This window comes from Ovis canadensis, chromosome 1 (assembly GCF_042477335.2).
Source record: "Ovis canadensis isolate MfBH-ARS-UI-01 breed Bighorn chromosome 1, ARS-UI_OviCan_v2, whole genome shotgun sequence".
Taxonomy (NCBI): Eukaryota; Metazoa; Chordata; class Mammalia; order Artiodactyla; family Bovidae; genus Ovis; species Ovis canadensis.
Window position 1 is genome coordinate 190,037,567 of NC_091245.1, and position 22,110 is coordinate 190,059,676.

Sequence of the window (22,110 nt, forward strand, 5' to 3'; positions counted from 1 at the left end):
TCAAGAAATGTGGATGGCTTTTAGAAGCTCAGAGTGGCTGATGAGAACCAGCAAGGTATCAGGAACTTCAGTCTTAGGACTGAAAGGATCTGAATTCTACCAACTGAATGAGCCTGGATGCAGGTTCTTCCCCTGGCGACTCCAGACAAGAGCCAGTCACAAATTGACTGCAGCCTCTGAGACCCCAGGCAGGGAACTCAGTCAAGCTTTCCTAGCCTTCTGACCTACAGAACCGTAAGATAACAAACAGGAGTGATTTTAAGCTGTTAAATTTGTTAAACAACAACAGAAAATGGATACAATCACCCTGTACTAGAAGTCCACCATGCAAGCCATCTTCTACTTATCCATTTTCTGAACTTGTTTTACTTTGCTTTCCTTTTCACTGTCCACAGAAACACTATCCAGGAAAATGTTTCCACCCAACAATAGTTTTTGCATATAAAAATAAGGTGCTAAGAGAGTTTCCTTGAACAGTATCCAGGCCATATTACTTCCCTTTAACTTACGAGCAATAAACCTAAAGAGATAAATAAGAGATAAAACTATCAATGACCAAAAAGGTCTACGCTGATGTCAATAAATTTGTAAAATTCAAAAAGATACAATATAAATCAAATTACATACTGAAATTGTATTCAAATACTCTTCCAAGAACTTACTATCTCAACTGGGAAAACAATCAAATAATTATGTACACTGAGTCAGAAAATTATTTTAATAGTTACAAAACTTTTTTTTTTTTTACAGAATCAGTATAAAATAGCAGTTGATTTCTCCATAATTATCAGAATTATTTATATGTGAGGTCTTGGCTAAGTGGGGCTGAAATCAACAAAAGGTCTTGGACTGTTGGCTCAGAAATCTTCCTGGGAAGCCCACCACATTGATGTCTGTCATGCTTGACTCTTTATGAGATGACCCGGTCCATCTTAAAAAAAAAAGTATCTTTTTATTCATTCTTTGGAGGCTTGAAGTGAATTCGGCAGCGTTCATTAAACACCTACGACATGTGAACAGAAACAAAGGTCACTGAGTCATCCAGTATAAATTAGACCTGAAATTTCGGGTGACTATAACCTTCTTTGGGGCTTCCCTAATAGTTCAGTTGGTAAAGAAGCTGCTTGCAATGCAGCAGACCCTGGTTCAGTTCCTTGGTGGGGAAGATCTGCTGAAGAAGGGATAGGCTACCCACTCCAATATTCTTGGGCTTCCCTTGTGGCTCAGCTGATAAAGAATCCGCCTGTAATCTGGGAGACCTGGGTTCGATCCCTTGGTTGGGAAGATCCCCTGGAGAAGGGAAAGGCTACCCACTCCAGTATTCAGGCCTGGAGAAGTCCATGGACTGTATAGTTCATGGCGTCGCAAAGAGTCAGACACGACTGAGTGACTTTCACTTCACTTCATAACCTTCTTTGCCCCAAGTCAACAGGTTTAGGAAACAGAGGTGTTTCCTCACCAATTCAAACTGACTTACTAGGCACTAAGAGCACAGTGCCTAGTCTAGAAAAGACCTCGATGCTGGGAAAGATTGAAGGTGGGAGGAGAAGGGAATGACAGGATGAGATGGATGGATGGCATCACTGACTCAATGGACATGAGTTTGAGGAAGCTCTGGGAGTTGGTGATGGACAGGGAAGCCTGGTGTGCTGCAGTCCATGGGGTTGCAAAGAGTCAGATATGACTGAGCGACTGAACTGAACTGAAGAGCACAGACTGCCTTGATATTCATTTATAAAATAATTTTCAAAAAAAATAATTTTCATTATTTTAATAAAATTTAAATTATTCAAGGACAAAAATCATCACAAGTTAGCTTATTTAGTAACTCACAAATATTTTAATTCCATATCACATATTTTGGACAGTTTGACAAAATATCTAAATTAACTTTAAGATAAAACTGTTTAAAAATTCTTTTATAATGTAGATTTTATTTAGATATCTGTCATGCTTTTCTTTTTTGTATGTGTGTGTCATGCTTTTCTAAATGAGTGCCAGATGCTCCACCATGTAGGTAGGGAAGTCCAATCTACAAAGGGAGCCCAGTCTTTTGCTAAATTGTATAAATTTATGTAATGTTTTGTTCTATTTACCTTGCTTCCTAAAAACTAAACAAATATAAATGTTAAAAACATTTGAAGATTACTTGTTATATGGACTGTGTTAAATAAAAATTTTGGTATAGCCATTTGATGGAATATAAAGCAAACATAAAAAAAGAATAAGAAATCTCTTTACATCCTAATTTGGAAAGATCGCCAAGATATATTAAGAAAAACACACTTCCATTTATCTGATAAAGGAGAAAATATACGTATATGTGTGTACACATACAAACAAAATTTTAAAGTTACAAATATCTGAAAGCATGTACATCCTTTCAGAGGAAAGGGAAAGGAGGTGGTTAAAATTAGAGGGGCATGACAGTAGAATTTTTATTGTATATCTTTTAATATTTTTAAAAAATTAATCATGTGTCTAAAGAATTTTGTATTCCAATTTAAAAAATTATAAAAATGTAAAACAATTTTTTCTCAGAATTTACCCTCATACTTTACTGATGTAAGGAACTAACCATTTTTAGGTAAAAAAACAAACAAAAATCCTGCAAAGAAACCAACCCATGTTGGCTAAAATGGACTAGCATAAAAATAAAAGAAAAATCTACATAGGGTACTGGTATTCAATTTCTTAAACTGGGTAGTAGATACATGTTCATTTTACTAATATTCTTTACATTCGACATGTTACATGCTCTTTGGCATATGTATCTCACAACTAGAACACGAGGAAATTATATAGACTCTTTCTGGCCTTTTTTTCTTATAGCTCCTAGCTCTGACATGTCCCTGGAGTTCCCAATGCTCGGATCAGAAGCTTCAGATTAGTGGTTTGACACACTGGTTGGGATGATATACACAACCTGTCTGAGTCTCTCCAAATCCTTTCCCTAAATAACTTCTCAACCATTTTTGCTGGCCTATTGCACCATGGCTACAATTTCTTCCCTTGAAAACAAATAGCCTCATTATATGTGGAGTGGATGGAGCATATTTTCTTTTAAAGTAATACCAAATCCAAAAATGCCTCATTCTTCCTACTACATTTTACATACATCAATCCCTGCACTGGGTTTTCCAAACCAGATGTTCATTGTACCCATCCCCATCCCACCGCAAGAGTAAATATTATCTCTCTAGAGAATAAAAATGGACAAATTTTGCCAAAATCTTTCAAGGAGCAAACATCTTATCACATAGGTGGAAAGGGCAGAAATACAAAATTTTAGCAAAAACGATAGGATAAATAAATGTGATAAAGCAAAGAAAGTCAATTTGTATTTTGCAGTTTATTCAGGGCTCTGCAAGTTGGTACACTCTAGTTTTTGGTTCTGTTGACCTCCGTCTGGATTCAGCCCAATTCCATCAGTTAATTTCAAAGGATAAAACAATTTTCAGTTCATTCTTTCAGATTCAATATATTTTGCCCTTTGGAAATCTTTGAAATTTTAGAGAGGAATGTAAACATACTTTTCCAGAAAACTAAAAAGTCAGAATTTTGTGGTTTTTAACTACATGTAAAGTCCTAGGATCCTGGTCCCCCAATCTAACTCCTAATTAGAATCATGTAGGTGGTAATAGGGCTTCCCTGGTAGATCAGTGGTAAAGAATCTGCCTGCAATGCAGGTGGCCTGGGTTCGATCCCTGGGTTGGGAAGATCCCCTGGAGGAGGGCATGGCACCCCACTCCAGTATTCTTGCCTGGAGAATCCCACGGACAGAAGAGCCTGGTGGGTCACACATAGGGTCACACAGAGTTGGGCACGACTGAAGCAACTAAGCAGCAGCAGCAGGTGGTAATAAGGAGCATGTGAATCTAGGAGCCATAAAAAGCCCTATTATCAGATACCGGTGAAACCATATGAAACTATATACAAAGAAAGTTTCATGATCAGATATGTCAGAAAACGAGCAATTGTGAAGGGTAGTTAATGATATGAAAATTTATGGAAATAACTAATCACAGAAAGGCTAACTTAAATAAGCTGACTAAAGGTTCTAAGTTAACAACTAATGAGTCTAAATATCAAATAGCCCACAATTAATATCAGGAATCATATAGAATGTCTCCAATTCTGTTACCATGACAACCACGCAATTCCCCCTGAGACTGTAAGGCTACTTTGTTTATAAGACGGCTCTATTTGGGTTCTAACTGCAACTCCCACCCCTCTAAAAAGGTAGAACCTTCAACTGCTTGTAAATGAAGGATCTTTACTCTTAAGAGCCCAAGGCACTCTTTACCCCCTCCTCCCTTGGTTTGTTTCCTTTTGCTAGTTCTGTTTCCCCTCCTAGTTCCCTCCAAGAATCAACATTATTTTATACCTTCCAGCTCCTGTCATTTACCACTTCTTCAACATTCAGCTCTGACTGCATCCATTTCAACTGCAAGAAAAGGAACACAAAAATGAAGTTATGAAAATTTAAAGAACTAAAACCAAACTCTATAATGTTTTCCTAACAAAACCAGCTGCTGTTCCTGGATGTTTTGTCAATACTTAGGCTAGATTTCAAAACCTTCTGTGATATTCTTGTATGTAATCAATTGTTAAATCTTATAAAGCCATAGTTCTCAAGCATTGCTGCATATTACTGACAGCTTTAAAAAAAAACTCAAAAGCTAAGGTAGTTCACAGAAGAAAAAACAAACGGCCAATAAACCTATTTTTAAATGCACACTCTTACTTATGCAAAAAGAAATGCAAACTGAGTCATAACATGACAAAAAAATTTTTTTAAAGAAGAAACTTGATAATTCCAATAAAACCTAGTATTAGTGAGGGTATGGGGAAAGATACACTCACATATATTTTTTCGTAGGAGTACAAATTATTTTAACTTCTATAGAGAGCAATTTGGTAAGACTTAGCAAAAATGTTAATTCCCATGTCCTTTAACTCAGTAATTCCAGTTTGACTTATTGATCCTACAGTATAGCTTTGCAAAGATAGCACAGAGAAACAAAACAAAAAAAGGACAAGGAGGTGGCAACCTGATTTGAATAAAAGAAAAAAGAAAAAGGAAGAAAAACAGAGAAGGGGGATATAAAAGGCTCAAGTAATTGAGAAAGGGATGAATTTTCCATACCTTAATCATACGGCCAGAGGTCTGAGGTCTAAAATGCTAAAAAAGTCTTTCTTTCTTTTTAACTGCCAACCTAATAACTCCATCAAAAAAGTAGCTAATCCCACTGCCAGGTCCAGATGGCAGGACCCATCATATTCCTAGTCGCCTCTGCTCAGAGAGACTTGACAGGAAAGGAAGCTAACTAGTTCCAGGAGGAGAACCTCGAAGTATTCAGGAAAATTAGCAGAAAAAGAGTATGAACCACAGGTTGAGGGAGCCAAGAAGTTAACAGCAGGATGATGTCCTCAGGCCAGGAGATTTAGGGGAAAAAATGCCAGAGAGTTAGACAAGATTTGGACGACAAAGAGGTGGGGACCCAGACCAAAGCACCTAAGCATAAATTAGGAGTACAGCTCAGACAGGTTTGAGAAATGTGCATCTAACACTAATAAGACTGGATGTGGTACTGATTCAATGCTCCTTGTAAACTCCCTTCTTAGATTCAAAACTTGGTGTCAAGAGTATGCACCAGAATATAGGATTGAAACCACGAACAAGGAAGGACAGCATGTCTGCTGTGCTGCGGAGTAGTAACAAGCCTGAGGAAGCCCACCTGCTTAAATGAGAACAACTTCAGCTTCAGATTTTAATCAGCTATATAGACACAGAAATCATTAAAGCTTCACAGCTCTGTCAAAGCCCGATTTTCTGCCAAAGAAGTAACAACTTCAAAGAACAGTGTTACAACAGGCCACTAAGACAGTGTTTTGCTGCTACTGCTAAGTCACTTCAATTGTGTCCAACTCTGTGCGACCCAATAGACGGCAGCCCACCAGGCTTCCCTGTCCCTAGGATTCTCCAGGCAAGAACACTGGAGTGGGTTGCCATTTCCTTCTCCAAAGATAGTGTTTATAACTGCTCTCAAATATTTAAATGGGTGTCCTGTAGAAATGCGTTTAGACTTATCCAGAGGGATGATTAAGGATCAGTAATTACATGTCACAAGGAGACAGATTTTCACAGTAAGAAAATATCTGAAAAATTACAGCTGTCCAAAAAGAGAATGCACTGCCACGTAAGACTGTACATCCCCTCAATTCTCTTAATACTAGTTAAACAAAAGGTGGAAACCACTGGTTGGGAGGATATTGTAGAGAGCATTAATGGAACGAACATGGAGTCCCAGAGATTCAAAGAGGAAAGAATCTGCTACTTCATATCAGTCAATATGTTACCTCTTACATGTATTATACAATTTAATCATTACCCTCCAAAATAAAAGATATTAAGTATCAACTGCATTTTACAAACTGAAATTCAGAAGTTTCATATTGGTTTACAAGATTACAAAACCTCCAAGTGGTAGATGGATTTCCTCAGAGCAATCTGCCTTTATAATCACTATTTCTTCTATTCTTGAACATGGCAGACATTACAGCCAGCTTCTAATACAATTTCAGTGGCACCAACAAAATGCTACCTTTGAGATAGCTGTTTTTGAGGCTCTGGGACTTACACAGGTAAAATTCCTCTCAAAGGCTATGAACAGGTGACAGCAGATATATCGTTCCAGCAAGGCTTTTTTGAGGTAAGGGTCAGGGTAAAGAACTGGGAACTTTCAGATTGGCATCGTATGCAAATAAACTATTCACTGAAGTAATCAGAATTTGACTATTAGTCACAACTTAATGTAAAAACACTGGCTGAATTCAGAGTCAGAAGAGACGGATTCAAGCCCAGTCCCACTACTTACTAGTTTGTGACTCTGGGGAGGTCAGTATCTCTGAGTCAGTTTCCACATATAGAAAATGATGAGGTAGAGCTGGAACATCTTTAAGAGCTGCCTCTTTCTGATTCCATAACCTTCACAGCAAACTTGAAGAAAAAATCCAAGCTTCCTTATTTGCTTAAGTACTACCCACGGTTACCTTCTACTATAGTCCCATGCAATGTCACAGGCTAGGAAACTACCTTTCATAACTCACTGGCTGGTTTCCAAAACGCCTCCTAAGATGACCTTTACAGCCCAAGTTCACTGAAGAGCCCACTGCTGACTAATGACTGAGCAGGTGTGAAGCACAGGGCTGAAGCAGTCATCATGAACACAGGGAACAGTGAAGATGGTGGATGAATCCTGTATCCAGTGAGACACACCGCATCAGTAGGATGACTTAGAGAGTGCACACACTCTCCTGTGTGCAGCCAAAGACAAGACCTGAGAGACAGCAAGGTCCCCTTCACAAAACTTGGCTACATCCACTGAACAGACAGCAAACTTCACAACTTGTTCAGTATGAAAACATGATTCTATGTCACACTGGATTTTCAGTTACCCAACATGCAAGGACCAGTAAGTCACCTATTATGCCATCTTAAAATGCAGACAGGATTTTGGTAATTATACAGCGGTCATGTTAAGAGAAGGGCTTCTCTGGTGGCTCAGTGGTAAAGCATCTGCCTGCAACGCAGAAGACCCAGGTTTGATCTATAGACTGGGAAGACCCCCTGGAGGAGGGCATGGCAACCCACTCTAGTACTCTTGCCTGGAGAAGTCCATGGACAGAGGAGCCTGGCAGGCTACAGTCCATAGGGTCACAGAGTTGGGACATGACTGAAGGACTAAGCAGCAGCAATAGCATATATGAGAAAGCCCCTATTCTTAGGGAATAACCAACATATGTAGGGGTAAAAGAGTATAATGTGCCCAGGATATTCTCAAAATGCTAAGAAAAAAAAATGTGTATGGAGGGAGGGGGAAGAAGACAGGGAAAAAGGGAGGCAAGGAGGAAAGGGTAGGAAGGGTGGAGAGAACGAATTGTAAAGCAGGTGGAGCAAAATGTAAACAAAAGGTGAATATAGGTAAAGGGTACATGGGAGTTCCTTGTACTATTTGTGCAACTTTTCTGAGAGCTTGAAAGTGTACCAGAATAAAAAGTTACCCCTTGAGCTATTCCCTCACCAAAAGACAGTAATGCAGTCCAGAAAATAAAATATGGTATACATTTCCACTGTTTTCTTGACCTGCCACATTTAAGGGCTGTAAAGAAATAGCTATGCCTCATTAACTCTACTCTGAAGTCTACACTCATCTACATAATAGCTGACTTTAGGAAAATAAGGCTTCCTCTGACATATCACTCAGTGGATGCTTGGTGTTTTCCTAAAAGGGAAAATGGCAGGGATGGGAAATGAAATAGAAACAAAGGAGAGTCTGAAAAGAGTCAAAGACCCATACCATCTTTTCCATAGCAAAGAAATAAATGTAAGGAGGCTCTAGTGTACCTGGTTATATCTAAACAGTACTGTACTACATTTTTATGGCTGAAGAGGGTAACATCCTGAAGCTAAACATCTGTATTACATTTAGCAGGTTCCTACAGATGAAACCAGAGATAAATATTTTTAAACTGTAAATATATTTTTAAAATGTTTTTTCTCAATTCAAGACTCAAAATATAGATACAGATGTGATTTCCACAAATATTTTAACATGGTGTTGATCTGTATTAATCCTTATATCTTTAACTGTAGAATATATAAAGGAATGGAAATAACATGATTACATGCTTTTTTTTAGCTAAAGCTGCTACATTACATACAATCATAAAATGCACATTAATTTACTAATTAACACTAAAGCGCAATAACATAAAGCCCATTAAGAATGAAGTACTAACCTCCTGGTCATTTTAAGTAATAAGCATATCTTACTCTGGTTTTTTCATATTAAAAACTGCTTTTCTTTTGAAGGCTAAGTATGGAAACCTTGCCTTAGAAATGTAAACCTTATCCAACTTACCTTTGTCTGTTCTTTTCTAAGTTGCTTTAATAACGTTAAATCATCCAAATTCTTTTCTCTCTCTTCTCGGAGCTGTTTTACTACTGATGAGGTCTGAGCTATACAGTTTTTTATGACTCTGTCCCTACTAGCGTGGGCCTCCATCAACTAAAAGAACAAAGAAAAAGGAAAAAAAAAATCACACCAATTTGTCACATTTCAGTATTTTTAAATTTTAGACTACAGAAATGTAAGACTTTCTAAAATAATTTTTAAAAATTGAGTCTATGGAAGAGAAGTTTGTGCTGAATGAAGTAGATCAAAGGCAGGGGCTGTGAGGGAGGAAGTGAGAGGCTGGGCTGTCGTCTTCCTCACTACAGTCCCAGGCCTCCCTACTTCTCTTCCCACACTCCTCCTGCTGGGCTTCTCATTTCAGTCTCCTCTCTGAACTCCTTTCTCTCCCATGATTGCATCTGTGTGTTCATCTACCCTATACTTACTCACACACACTTTCTGAGCCACTTACTATTGCTGCTCTTTCTCTTTTTTCGTCCTTTGATTTTTTTCCCAGCCTCACATTGTCAACAAGTGCAAAAAGTTATGAAGCAAGTGATGTATAAAAGTCTTTAGTTATAATAAAGGAAAACAAAAGAAAGCTACATTTACCTATGTCAGACAGAACTCTTTTCAGGATTTAAAGTATTAACCAGGAAAAACTGTAAATGAAGTAGAGATTGTTAACTCCATCAATTGTGCTAACAGTGGTTCACCTCCAACTAAAATTTAAATGCTGGCTTGCTCCATGTAATCACGTTATATCATTCCTTTTTCAGTCCAAAGGGAGAATACCTTAATGCTATGCTAGTGACAGCTGTAATAGAAATAACCTAACCACTATATATATCTTAAATACATAAAATACAGGACTGACAACCATTCTATAAGCATTCTTCATAAGTTATTTGAAATAGATCTCTTAAATGATTATATTGGAACCCTGTGATTAAGAACTACTGGTCTAATAGATACCAGGAAAAAATAAATCTTTATATTTTAGAGAGTAATACTAAAAGTACATAACTTATAAATTGTACTCATGTAAAAGGAATTGCCTAATAGACATTAATCCCACTTAGAGTAAATTCCTCTAATATGCTAATTCTTTTCATTGTAACATTTAGGATTCACAAGGACAGCCTCAAGGCCCATATTTACTAGCTAGTATGCTACGTCTGTTACTTATTAACTCCTTCAGGTATAATTACAGAAAATTAAAGGAGGCATTGAGGGTACAGAACTATTCTCCCCCAAACAGAATAACCGTCAGAGTTGAAACTCTCCCTGAGGTTGTGTAAGACTGGCTAAATAATTAGCTTTACAGGCTTCAGTTCCCTCTTTTGTAAAATTGTGAATTATGGGTAAATTATTGCTAATACCCCTTTCCACCTCTAAAATTTAGAGGCAACATGACTCAATATATTACTCAGATGCTAAATGCTATTTAATTACTTTGATATTTTGTCTAACTCTGCCAGCAATTGCTCAAACAGCATTAGCATCAACTAGAAGTCGAACACAATATTCTCATTTTTCTATCTACATCTTAAAATCAAATTCAAATTGTATACATTTTATTAAATATTCAGTAATTCTCTTTTGGTCTCTCACCAGTTTCCTTCCGCAGTTGGGCTTTCCTCCACTGTTCCCCTCCTGAACTTGGCACCTTCCCGGTGGATACATTTCTGGATGCTGACTATGCTCCTACCCTCACCTGCTTACTTTTCCTTCACATTAGACCCTCTGTGAACCCACAGCCATGTAAACAGGAAGGACTGGGTAAATCATCTTTTACTCAGTATTGTCAACTATTTTCAAGATCATCCTTCAATAAGATTCAAACCTAAGTGTATGCCAGAGGAACACGCATGGACTTCTGTACATGTATGTCAAAGAAATGAGGACAACTAAGAGTAATAGTTGGTGTGACATAAACCTACCAGAGGAAAAAATAACACAAAACCAGGCTTACTGGCTAATCAGTATCATATGCTTGAGGATTTGGTCATATGAGAATTATTTCTGATATATAAAGTGTTTATCAAAGGAATTGAGATAATATTTATTAAGAAACTCAGTATGGCAAAACTGTGGTTAGAGGAGAAAAATCCTGAAGGATAATCATATCGTAACCATATTTCCTTTGATTTGGGGAAAGCAATTTTGAAATGAAGACATTTAGGGTGGGGCAGGCGAATGATTCAAAAAAGAGTCTACAGTGGGTATACCTAGAACTTCCCAGTTTTATTTTACCACAGCTTTGAGAACTTCTTTTGGTCTAAAATTTTCATCTTTTCATGTTTTTTTTTTGGCTGCACAGCTTGCCAGATCTTTGTTCCCTGACCAGGGACTGAACCTGTACCCTTGGTAGGACAATTTATCTGTGGCTTTTCCTTCTCTCCTGCCAAATGTTTCTTTTCCCTTTCCTGATGAGCAAGGGAAGAAAGGAGATACAGAAAGTGTGAAGGGTTTTAACTCTTCCTTGTATCAGCTGTCTAGCTTTGATAACACCGATTCATTCAAAGACCCCGCTTTTATCTCACTGTTTTACTTGACTGTTTCATTCTCTCCTGTTTTCTTTAATGTGTAAGGTTTCCTTAAGTTAGAGTCTGCCCACAAGGGGAGACTGTTTTCATTTCTTAGAACTATATCTCCCCATTTCTTAGAACCATATCTTCTCAGACTATTGCTTAAGATCACACACTTTCTTTAGTTTGTAGAAACCAGATCAAAACTTTTACACACCTTCAGGTGTGGACAAGAAAACGTGAAGATTCCATTCTTTTTCCACAGTTTAATTATATGCCAATTGATTTCTTATTTTGCCTGCAAAGAAAGACATAAAGGAAGCACAAAAGACTCAAAAGATACACTTACTGACTCGTAAAGTTGTTTACAGGTTTGGCTGGCATCAATTTTCCCTGCAAAGGAAGCTGTTGGAACCGTAGTGTTTAATTCATGTACTATTCTGTCATCAATCGTCCTCATCACCTTGAGTAATTCCTATACAATATTTAAAATAAAAGAATAATAATTTGAATGGAAAGTTAAGTGATAAGAACAGTTAAGCAGAAATTAATAATTAAAGCTCTTGGATATGTTACAACACTATATATTAGGAGTGGGGAAACCATGCTATATACAGTACAACCACAGAAAAATCTTTATGGAAAGACTGACAGGTAGTTTATGTAATAGTAACTCTAATACTTGGCACAACTCTGTTTCCTTGGCCCAAATGTGATTGTCTTAAGCATAAAGATTTTTTTATTCATTTGTAAACCCCATTTGCTGGCACATGGTGCTTAGCAAATACTGTGTGTTTTTTCTATCTCTAGCATACAGCCAAAAAGGATTCTACTGAACTTGATTACTTCAACTTGTCCAAAACAATCCAACATAATTGCTTGTTCTATTCCTTCTTTGTCACTCTCTCTAAAATGTGATGCTAGATAGAAAACTTCTATAAAGATATGTAAGAAACCATCAGCAGTGATTAACATGCAGAAATTAATCTATACTCTCTTAGGCGGCCCCCCCAACCCCGCCTTTAGGCTTTTTGTTTTTTTAGTTTTTTACTATGAGTATATATAATTTTTGTAACAAAAAAAGTATGCTGCTAGCAAAGGAATCAAATCTTTGTGTTTTTTTGTTCATACAACAAGCAGAAATTAGCCTTACCTTTTCTCAGTTACCCAGGCTCACATTTCCCAAGGATCTCTCCCCTCTAAAAGAGGATCCAACTCTCAAAAAACAATCATCAAAATACAAATACCAAAAGGGCAGGGGACTTAGAAAGACTCTGATGAGTACCCCAACCCAGCATAGTCCCTTCTCCCCACATTCTGATTAGGGTACTTCTTCTCACTTGTCACTAAAGAAGGCTGAGCATCAGCTACCTCCTGACTCCAAATAATATAAACTCTAGAATGTTTATAGTATATACTCTTCTCTTTCTCTTTTAATACACTCCCACCTCACCCCAGCCCCACAAAACAATCACTGAAAATCATCAAGAAAATAGAAGTGTATAATACTAGGTATATATATACATATATATTCAATATAATACTGAAAACATCTAACAACCTCTTTCAATATATGAACCTATTTCTTCGCCAAACTTAAATCCGGGATTGAAATCAACTTCTTCATTTCTTCCATCCATTTATTTATTTATTGGGCATACTAAAAATGACAGGTTTTCATTTGAAAATTGGCATGAGTGTGAATTTTATACATTATTTAACCATATGATTGTGACAACTTACTTAAATTATAGTTGATTATTAATATTATATTAATTTCAAACATACAATTTATTGATTCAGTATTTTTATAGATTTTATTAAATTTAAAGTTATTATAAAATATTGGCTATATTCCCTTCCCTTTATCCATTTGTTAAAATAAGCTTTTATTATGATTAAAGTATTAATTACATAATCATTTTAGAAAATTAGAAAAAAATTTAAAGAAAATAGAATTATCCATTGTTAACCATTATTTAGTTTTTCTATACATATCTGCAAATATTTTTATAAAAATATAAGACATATTTAATACATGCATAAATATCCCATTCAGTGGGGGTATCACAACTTCTTTGACCAGCCTATTATTCTTTAATTAGTAGTTTAATGTCCTTTTCCAGAATCCAATTTTGAAGTAAAACAGCTTGTAGAAGGCCATTATTTAGACTAATAAAAACAGGCAAATGTCAGGTCTAAAACCAACCTTGCTATCTTATCACTTCTTCTTGTATCTTTCTATTTTGGTCAACGGTATCAAGATACTCTGTAATCTGGAATTCTTAGGGGATAATCTCAACATACTAACTAAGCAAGCATCACATTAAATGTCTTATACACAGTAGAGGATATACAATGTCAATAAGTGGCAAATTCCGAACAAACAGTGGCAGCACTATTTAGAGAGGCAAAAAATAGTTAAGTAGTAGACAGGGACCTTCCTGGCAAACTTTACCTCCCACAACTTGCCTATTAAAACAAAAAAACCTTTAAACTCTCATCATTCCTCCTGTCTAAATCAAACTGATCCTGAAGCCAAAGTTTATACCTTCCAGATAAAGCTTTCCTTGGATGAGAGTCCTCAGCTATCTTTCTTCTTCAAACATATGAAGCAATTAGAGAGCACAGAGTTCATTAACTCACTCTTCCTTCAAAAAATATTTACTAACGTCTAGTACATGTTAGACATTATTCTAAACACCAGGGCTACAATGATGAGTAAAACAGAAAAGGTCCTTGCTCTTATGGAGCAAAATTCTCATGGGAAAGACAGACAATAAACAAGTATCCCAATAAACAAGCCACTTTCAGTGCAGAAAAGTGTGCAAAAAACAAAACTGTAGTAATGAGATGAACAGTGGGGTTGAGGGGCTAATACGTTACACAGGGAGATCAAGACAGACCTCTCCAGGACATACCATTTGAACTGAGATCTGAATGACACAAATAAGCCAACTAAAAGGACATTTTGGGGAACAAGGCAAAAATTAAGACGCAAGAACAAACTTGGGGATGTTTGAAGAACAAAAAGAAGGCAAGTGGTCTGGAAGCGAGTAAGTGAAAAAGTGGTATTAGGTGAGAGCTGAGTTGATGAGAAAATGAAGGACAAGGGAAACCACAGAAACAATTAAGGATTCTGTTCTAAAGGAAACAGGGTTTTAGGCAAGGGAATGATATAACAGTATTTTAAAAGACAACTTCAGCTGCTAAGTTGAGAATGGAAACATTGAGCAGACTACTATGGTGGTCCAGGCAAGACATAAAGATAGTTTAAGAGTTTGGTGAACCTGGGCCCTCAGCAGTGACAGCCTGGAGTCCTAAACACTGGACAGCCAGGGAATTCTCCAAATTAATTTCTCTAACACCAGGAAACTGGAAGAGATCCCTGAAGGAGACTATAGGTAATAAAGGGGGTTAACAATCAAGAAGGAAGTCCAGCATCTGAAACTACAGAAGAGGACTTCCCTGGTGGTACAGCGGATAGGAACCTGCCTGCCACGGCAGGAGACAGGGATTCAATCCCTGGTCCAGGAAGACCCACAGAGCAAACTAAGCTCCTGAACCAACTACTGAGCCCGTGCTCTGGAGCCTGCCAGCCACAGCTACTGAGTCCGCATGCTGCAACTACTGAAGCCCTCACACCTAGCACCTGTGCTCCGCAACAAGAGAAGTTACGGCAATGGGAAGCCCATGCATTGAACCTACAGAGTAGCCTCCACTTGCCACAACTGCAGAAAACTCACGTGCAGCAACGAAGACCCAGCCCAACCAACAAAATAACAAAGACATAAAATTTTAAAGAATAAACAGGAAAAAGACTGTGATGTCACAGAACTGAGAAGAAGAGCGGTTTCAAGGCAGGAACAGTCAATTGTGTTGAATATCAGTCACTCAGTTGTGTCCGACTCTTTGGAACCCCATGGACTATAGTCCACCAGGCTCCTTTGTTCACAGGATCCTCCAGGCAAGAATACTGGGGTTGGGTAGCCATTCCCTTCTCCAGGGGCTCTTCCAGACCCAAGGATGGAACCCGGGTTTCCTGCACTGCAGGTGGGTTCTTTACCATCTAAGCCACCGGGGAAGCCTGTTGAATGTTACTAGAAGTAAATAAAGATGTGGACAGAAATTAACTTCTTAGATTTAACATGATGGAAATTATAGGTCATCTTTACAGGAGTCATTTAAATAGAATGTTTAATGGACTGAACAGTTAACATGGCTTAAGCATAGAGGGTAAGACAAAGTATGGTGTAAAATGAGGCCCACCATTATAGGTCACCTTACTGGATGTTAGTCTTTTTCCTGAGAGCAAACAGAGAACCAACGAAGTGTTTAAATACAGTGGAGTTATATGATAGGGTTTGTATTCTGAAATAACTGCTTAGGTTAAAGTATTAACATGTGGAAAATGGATTAGACAGGAATAAGAGTAGATACAAAGAGGTTAGTTAGGAGACTGGTATAGCAATGCAGGTGAAAGATTATATATCTTCACATTTCCCAGAATTATGACTTACTTTGAACTTCAGGTTTGAGTACAATCACCAGCAATACAACCAACTTTCCCTCTGATAAAACAATCTGGATAAACTATTAAGTTCCTTATAACAACGTGAATTTATCAGCATTAACTAGGTAATGAATCAATTTAAGTCTTACAAATGGAACCTAAAATGTGAATTTTCAAATATATCAGTCCTCTCTGTGTGCTAAAGAATCATCAATATAGGATCGAGTGCTTGGCTTTTAATATAGTAGACACTAGCCATATGAGGTTATTTTAGTTAAAATTAAATTTAGAATTTAGTTTTTTAGTTGCATGAGCTACATTTCAAGAAGTGCTCAAGAGCCACATATTGCTAGTGGCTACCATATTGTACAGGACAAATTTCTACCATCACAGAAAATTCTACTGGACAGTACTGAATTCGAGATGATATAATGACAATCTCTCAACTGATAATGTACTCGTTTGGGAATTGCTGAGAATCATAAGCTATTTTTAAGATAGGAAAAAAGATACTAGAAAAGCTCAAGGAACGGAAAGGGAGTAAGACTTAGGAAGGAATTGCTTTCAAAATTGCAAAAAGAAAAGGAAAAGAACTACAAACTACCTCACTAGGCACAAATTTCTTTATTACAAAAAGTGCCAGGGCTCTTCAGGCAGCTCCAAGGTCTAGAGAAAAGCTTGAGCAGACCTCACAGGCTGAGAGCAGATGAAGGTTAATGCAGGCACATAAATCCTGCCATTAAACCATGTGTATCATTCAAAATGAATTACTGACTGCCTACCTGATACTAGCTCCAACGATGTACCTTCTTTCTCACAAATTCGCCAAGAAAATATAAAGAAGACACCCTTGAGCAGACATCATACAATGAACTGCAACACAAGTCCACAGAGATAATACAGAAATATACACAGTTCAGTGGCTCTCTCTGTATAGGAGCTGGAACCCTAAATCAGCTTTTAAGTGTCAAAGCACAGCAAAAAGATAACTTCAAACTTTGTAGTAGCTTCTCCTTTCACCCTCCTCAAAACAAGAAATTGATACATCATGAATCTCTAATTTTAGACTGACCCTTTAAAATTATTCTGGCACTTATCTTGGAATTGTATTTCATGCATTATCTTTCATTCATTTCACCCTCTTGGAAGGCAATTTCAGTACTGAAGGGCTAGCATGTCTAGCAGCAAGGAGGGGTAGCGAAAACCTCCTGTTGTCCCTACAATTATACTACACTCTATTCCTAAGGTTAATCTTAGGTAAATCCCTTTTATTATTTTAGGAAGCTTTCAAAGTATATAGGGAGAGGTAAAAGGTCCATTACATGACAGTAAAATTAAAATGTGCTTCATAGAATGATCTGGAATTTAACCTTTCTTCTCCTCACTTTGCCAGAAGGTACCCAGAAGTAGATCCCATTCACATGGTGCTCTTTTTAGAAGACATGGTTCCTCAAACTCCATTTTTACAACAATGTTCACAGTGTGCTTCCTGCAAGCCAGAAATACAGACTTGCCTACAACTGCCAGAATCGTCTGCAGTCCTCTGCACTCCCAGGCATGGGAACAGAGAGCAGCTAGGCATGTTGCAAAAGAAACCACCATGGATGCTAGAAAATAGCCTATTCAGTCTATATTTAATTACCAAACAACTCAAAATTAATCTTGTAAGTTAATATTCCTATCAGAAATACGAAAACTTACATATCCTAGGAATGCTCAATTAATTTTGCTCAGGTAATACATGCACTGGGTCTCAGATAGGGTCAGGAAGAAGGTATTTCAGGCTGTCAAGTGGGAAAAAAAGCACAAATGACAAAACATCATGTGGTCAGGGAAAAGCAGGCCTATATGGCTAGACAGCAAAGTTCAAATGTATATTGGAAGTGGCAGGGGTTGGGGAGAGAGAATATGTACGAATAAGGGCAGTGGTAAGAGATTTAACTAAGCAGAATCACTTTGGGATTGGATTTTAAAGACTTGTATGCTATGTTTGGTAGTTTATACCTAGTCATACAATTCTGAAATTAGATGCACGGTTCGTATTTTAAAATTTCGAAGATATTAATAACAGTATGAAGCCATAGCCTTATGGAGATTAGGTTGAAGAGGAGAAATTAAGTAGAGAAAAGAATGACTGAAGATAAGAAGAGCTACAGCAAAGCTAACTGCAAAAATGATAGGGCACAAAGACAGACTGTGGCAGAAGTAATGAATCTTCCAAAAGCATCTTTTTGATCAACTCCCTCACTCTGCTCACTGACTCCTGAAACCTCACAAGTGGCATTCAAGGCCTTTCATAACCTGGTTCCAATCTTTTCTGTAATCCAAATATGCTCCTGTGCAAATTCAGAATTCCAGCAATTTTCTATTTCCCCCGCAACACATAAAACTTTCTGTCTATATACTGTTTCTTCTGTCGAGAATTACCCTGGTTCTATCCACCCAAGACCCAGCTCAATTACATCTCTTTGACTTAGTTCTCTCTGAACTGTTATAACACTGTCCTCATATTCTAAACATCTTCTACATGTTTTATACCCTAACTTGAGCTCTTTTTATATTTTACTCAGTTTTCCAAGTGCCTGGTACCTAGCAGATATCTGTTATGGATTGAACTATGCCCTCCCCCCAACCTGCCCCCAATTTCATATGTTGAAGCCCTAAAACCCAATGCGGCTGCATGGAAACAGGGCCTTTAGGGAAGCAATAAAAAGTTAAATGAGGTCCTAAAGCGTGGGACAATAATCCCATAGAACTGATGTCACTGTAAAAAGAAAAGACACCAGAGACCTCTCTCCCTTTGTGGCCACAAATGGGTCATAGTGATGAACTAGCAACTTACTTTGAAATACATCCAAAAAAATGAAAAATGTGGATCGATGGATAGATTGAGGGACAGATATGTGATTTAGTAGACACAGTGAATCACTGTAGAATCCAGATATTGGGTACACGAGTATTCATTGTAAAAGTCTTTCAATTTTTCTAGTGTTTGAACATCTTCATAATAAAAATACACGATTTTCTTTTTCTCTTCCACAGTATTCAGCGCAGGGCTTTTCATATATAAGGTATTTACATACACAATGTAATGGTTTCATAGTTCTAAAAATATAAACTTTGATTCATAATTTGTTAGTGTGCCAGTTATCACAGTTTATAACTTTATAAAATCCATTAAAACCTAAATGTTATACTAAACTTTTACATTTTAAAATATATATATTTTTACATTTCTGTGACTCTGAAGCAACAGGGGTAAATGTTCTTATATTCTTTTAATATGAGGTAAAATGATATGCCAAAGCCAGATCTGGAAAACCAGATCTTCTGACTTTTAACCAAGGGTATTCTCCATTATTTGTAAAGAGTTGGATATGACTTAGCAACTGAACAACAAATTCTCCATTATAAATCACACGTTTGAAAAAGAAAAACAATCTAAAAACCTCTCCAGGTTTCATTAATGAGATTCATTTTATGACGTTTTTATTTATATCATCTCTGCGAATAAAATGGTTCTCCAAGACAATTAAGCTTCTGCCCCACTTATAATATATAATCTGACTGTCCAAAGGAAAATCAAAAGTGTTCTTCAAGCACGGTTGGATGTTTCAACAGCTCAAAGATATCCTCAGAAATTTTGTTTCAGAGATTCAAATAAACACAGAGGTAGAAGCAGTTTTAAGCGTTATTTAACATTATCTTATTTTACAGATTCAAAAGTTAATTATGGAAGGGGTTAGGCGATTTGCTCAAGGTCCCAAAGCTGTTAATTGCAGGAGCAGTACTAGAACCTGGAACACTTCATTCCCTAACCAGGGCTCTTTCTCACAAACTTGAAGGCTAGCATTGCTCAATTATTTGAGCTCACTAAGTTAGATCACAGGGCTAATATGACAAGACCAAGGCCACAAATGTGCCAGTTAATCTTAAACATTTCATATATGTTAGAATCCAAGTCTTTTTTCTATCTTAAGATTTTTACAACTTTTGTATCTCTTGGGCACTGTGATCACATTTGCAGTCTGTTGCTGTTGTGCTGATCTAATCTGTGCAGCTGAAGTGGTGAAAAGGATGTATATAATGGTGGAAAGAACCCACACAAACTTCTTTGATTAAATGATGTTTGTCAAATAATTCAATCTGTTGAGATTACCTTCAAGAATATTACTCCCTAAAAACGGCTCCAAGAACAAAGCTTACTACAGAGGTCAATGATGCATGAACAGATTTTTCGGTATCTTCAGTTTAAAATACCCTTTTCATGACTTAAATTCAACAGTTTATCGAGACAGCAGCAGATTTATGACTACAATAGTAGAATTTTCATAGCAACTTGGTCAAAATCTAGACCCTTTGTTCTTTAATTCGTGGGTTAATAATTAGCCCTGGACCTCTGGTGTTTTTATATATAAAAGATACAACCTTTTTCTTAAATGTATTTTCTCTAATGGTTAAGAAGGCAGAGCACCATTGCAGGTACTAAAATCAATCGCCCCTCCAAGACACCAAAAGTTCTGCTCCATTAAAATAGTAAAACAAGTTTTTTTTTTTTGTTTCATCAAGTAAACAAGCTCTCCTTCACTTTCTTGCAAATGCTCAGCTTAAAGTAGGAGGGGAATGACAGAAGCTAAGAACTGAGTTCAAAGAACGGCTAGAAGGTTGTTACAATCGTTACACAATCCGTACCCACCCGGCCGAGCTCGGCTTTGGCACCGCAGAACCACCAGAGTTTCTGGGTGCAGTTATTCAAGGGCTGGGAGGAGTAGGTAGAACCATGACCCCAACGCGGCAGCTTCCTTCCCTAAGGCCAAGCTCGCGCCCCCATGACCTCCAATGGCTCGAAAAAGGAGTCTTGAACTGCCCGCTTCAGATACAACTAGTTGGCATATCCCTCTCAGGCCAGAGAAGGGAATAGGGTCCAGGGACAAAAGGAAGGGTACGCATGCCACGTGAGGAAAACCCCATCACCTGGAACTCGGCGAACTCCTCACAGTTCACACCGCCACTGGGCGCCGCCATATTGGACAAACACGAGGTCCCCGCTCCGAGCCAATCACCGCGGAGCAAAGGTGTCCGCGGCGCCGCCTAACAAAAAATATTGAGAGGGAAATCTCAGCAAGAAAGCTGAGTTCAAGGTTTATGTTTTCTGCTTTTCCTCATCCACACTGAAGCCCGTAACGCTGCTATCCTTCTTTTCATTCTTATGCGTTTAACTTGTCCTTCTGGAACTGGCCCCAGCGCATAGATAGAAGAATGTCAGAACTTGAAGGGATCGTTTTACGCCAATCCCATTTTCTTACAAAAGGGAAACAATTTAATGGCCCCACCGACCAGATTCGAAGAGGAACTCTTACGTAGAAGTAAGATTTTTCTTAACTCTCTTAACCCGTCCCTAAAGCAGAGGGGCTTTTGTTCTTTAAGAATTTGATTCCAGCAAGAAATGTCAAGAAAAGACACTTCTGGCAGTATTGGGTAAGAGGTGATTAAGATGTTTAGGTGTAGAAATAGTAAAATGTTTTATAAAAATAGGCAAATAGAAAACAAAATAGGAAACATGTATGTGAAGAAGAAAATGGAGAAGGAAATGGCAACCCGCTCCAGTACTCTTGCCTGGAGAATTCCAAGGACAGAGGAGCCTGGCGGGTTACAGTGCATGGGATCACAGAGTCGGACACGATTGCGCAACTTTCGCTTTCATGTGAATTTTTCAGGTGGCCTGATACTCCCAAAGCCAACAAGAGACCAAGGCCACTGGTCACTAAGAACCCAATTAAGTAGTTTTGAGAAAGTCATGTACATACTCACTGAAAACACTGCAAAAACTGTTCTGAAATACTGGTTTATCTAGGCAGTGTGACTTCGGGTCTACAGTTCACGAAAGTCCTCCAATAAGCATTTACTTTTTTTTTTTCTATTTTAAACGGGTACTTTCCTAGGTGCACAGAATGCTTTGCAATGGCACTGGAAACCAAGACTCTAAAAGAGCTTTCTTAACCCCTCTGCCAAAACGCTGGACCGTGCGGGGCGGGGCGAGGCCGCTACCCGCACTGTCTGAGCGCTACGCACGATCCGCACGTTCCGCGCATCGCTCGGGCCCCGC

At 37.9% G+C, this 22,110-nt stretch overlaps 1 protein-coding gene across 5 annotated transcripts; it reads right to left on the reverse strand.

The window, feature by feature from the left end:
- Positions 1-690: 690 nt before the first annotated feature.
- Positions 691-22,108, reverse strand: MIX23 (mitochondrial matrix import factor 23). Of its 5 annotated transcripts, none has more exons than XM_069555912.2 (6): positions 21,816-22,108; positions 20,979-21,095; positions 11,841-11,966; positions 8,928-9,074; positions 4,388-4,447; positions 691-1,003 (listed from the first exon to the last, which is right to left on the reverse strand). In XM_069555912.2, exons 2-6 carry the CDS (start codon positions 21,027-21,029, stop codon positions 953-955), a joined length of 435 nt encoding a protein of 144 aa, XP_069412013.1. In that variant the 5' UTR covers positions 21,030-21,095; positions 21,816-22,108; the 3' UTR covers positions 691-952. The 5 variants fall into 5 exon arrangements, with proteins under 5 accessions (XP_069412013.1, XP_070145444.1, XP_070145445.1 ...); XM_070289343.1 differs by lacking the exon at positions 21,816-22,108 and adding an exon at positions 16,787-16,877 and having other exon boundaries at positions 20,979-21,056; XM_070289344.1 differs by lacking the exon at positions 21,816-22,108 and adding an exon at positions 16,787-16,813 and having other exon boundaries at positions 20,979-21,051.
- Between the last annotated feature and the right edge of the window lie 2 nt (positions 22,109-22,110).

Excerpts from the sequence above, each read along its gene's own strand:
- MIX23 (XM_069555912.2), bottom strand. The coding sequence starts at position 21,029 with ATGGCGGCGCCCAGTGGCGGTGTGAACTGTGAGGAGTTCGCCGAGTTC. Across the intron at positions 9,075-11,840 it reads GTAAACAACTTTACGAGTCA|TTGATGGAGGCCCACGCTAG; the intron begins GTAAGTGTATCT and ends TTGTTCTTTTAG. Across the intron at positions 4,448-8,927 it reads TTAGAAAAGAACAGACAAAG|TTGAAATGGATGCAGTCAGA; the intron begins GTAAGTTGGATA and ends CTTTTCTTGCAG.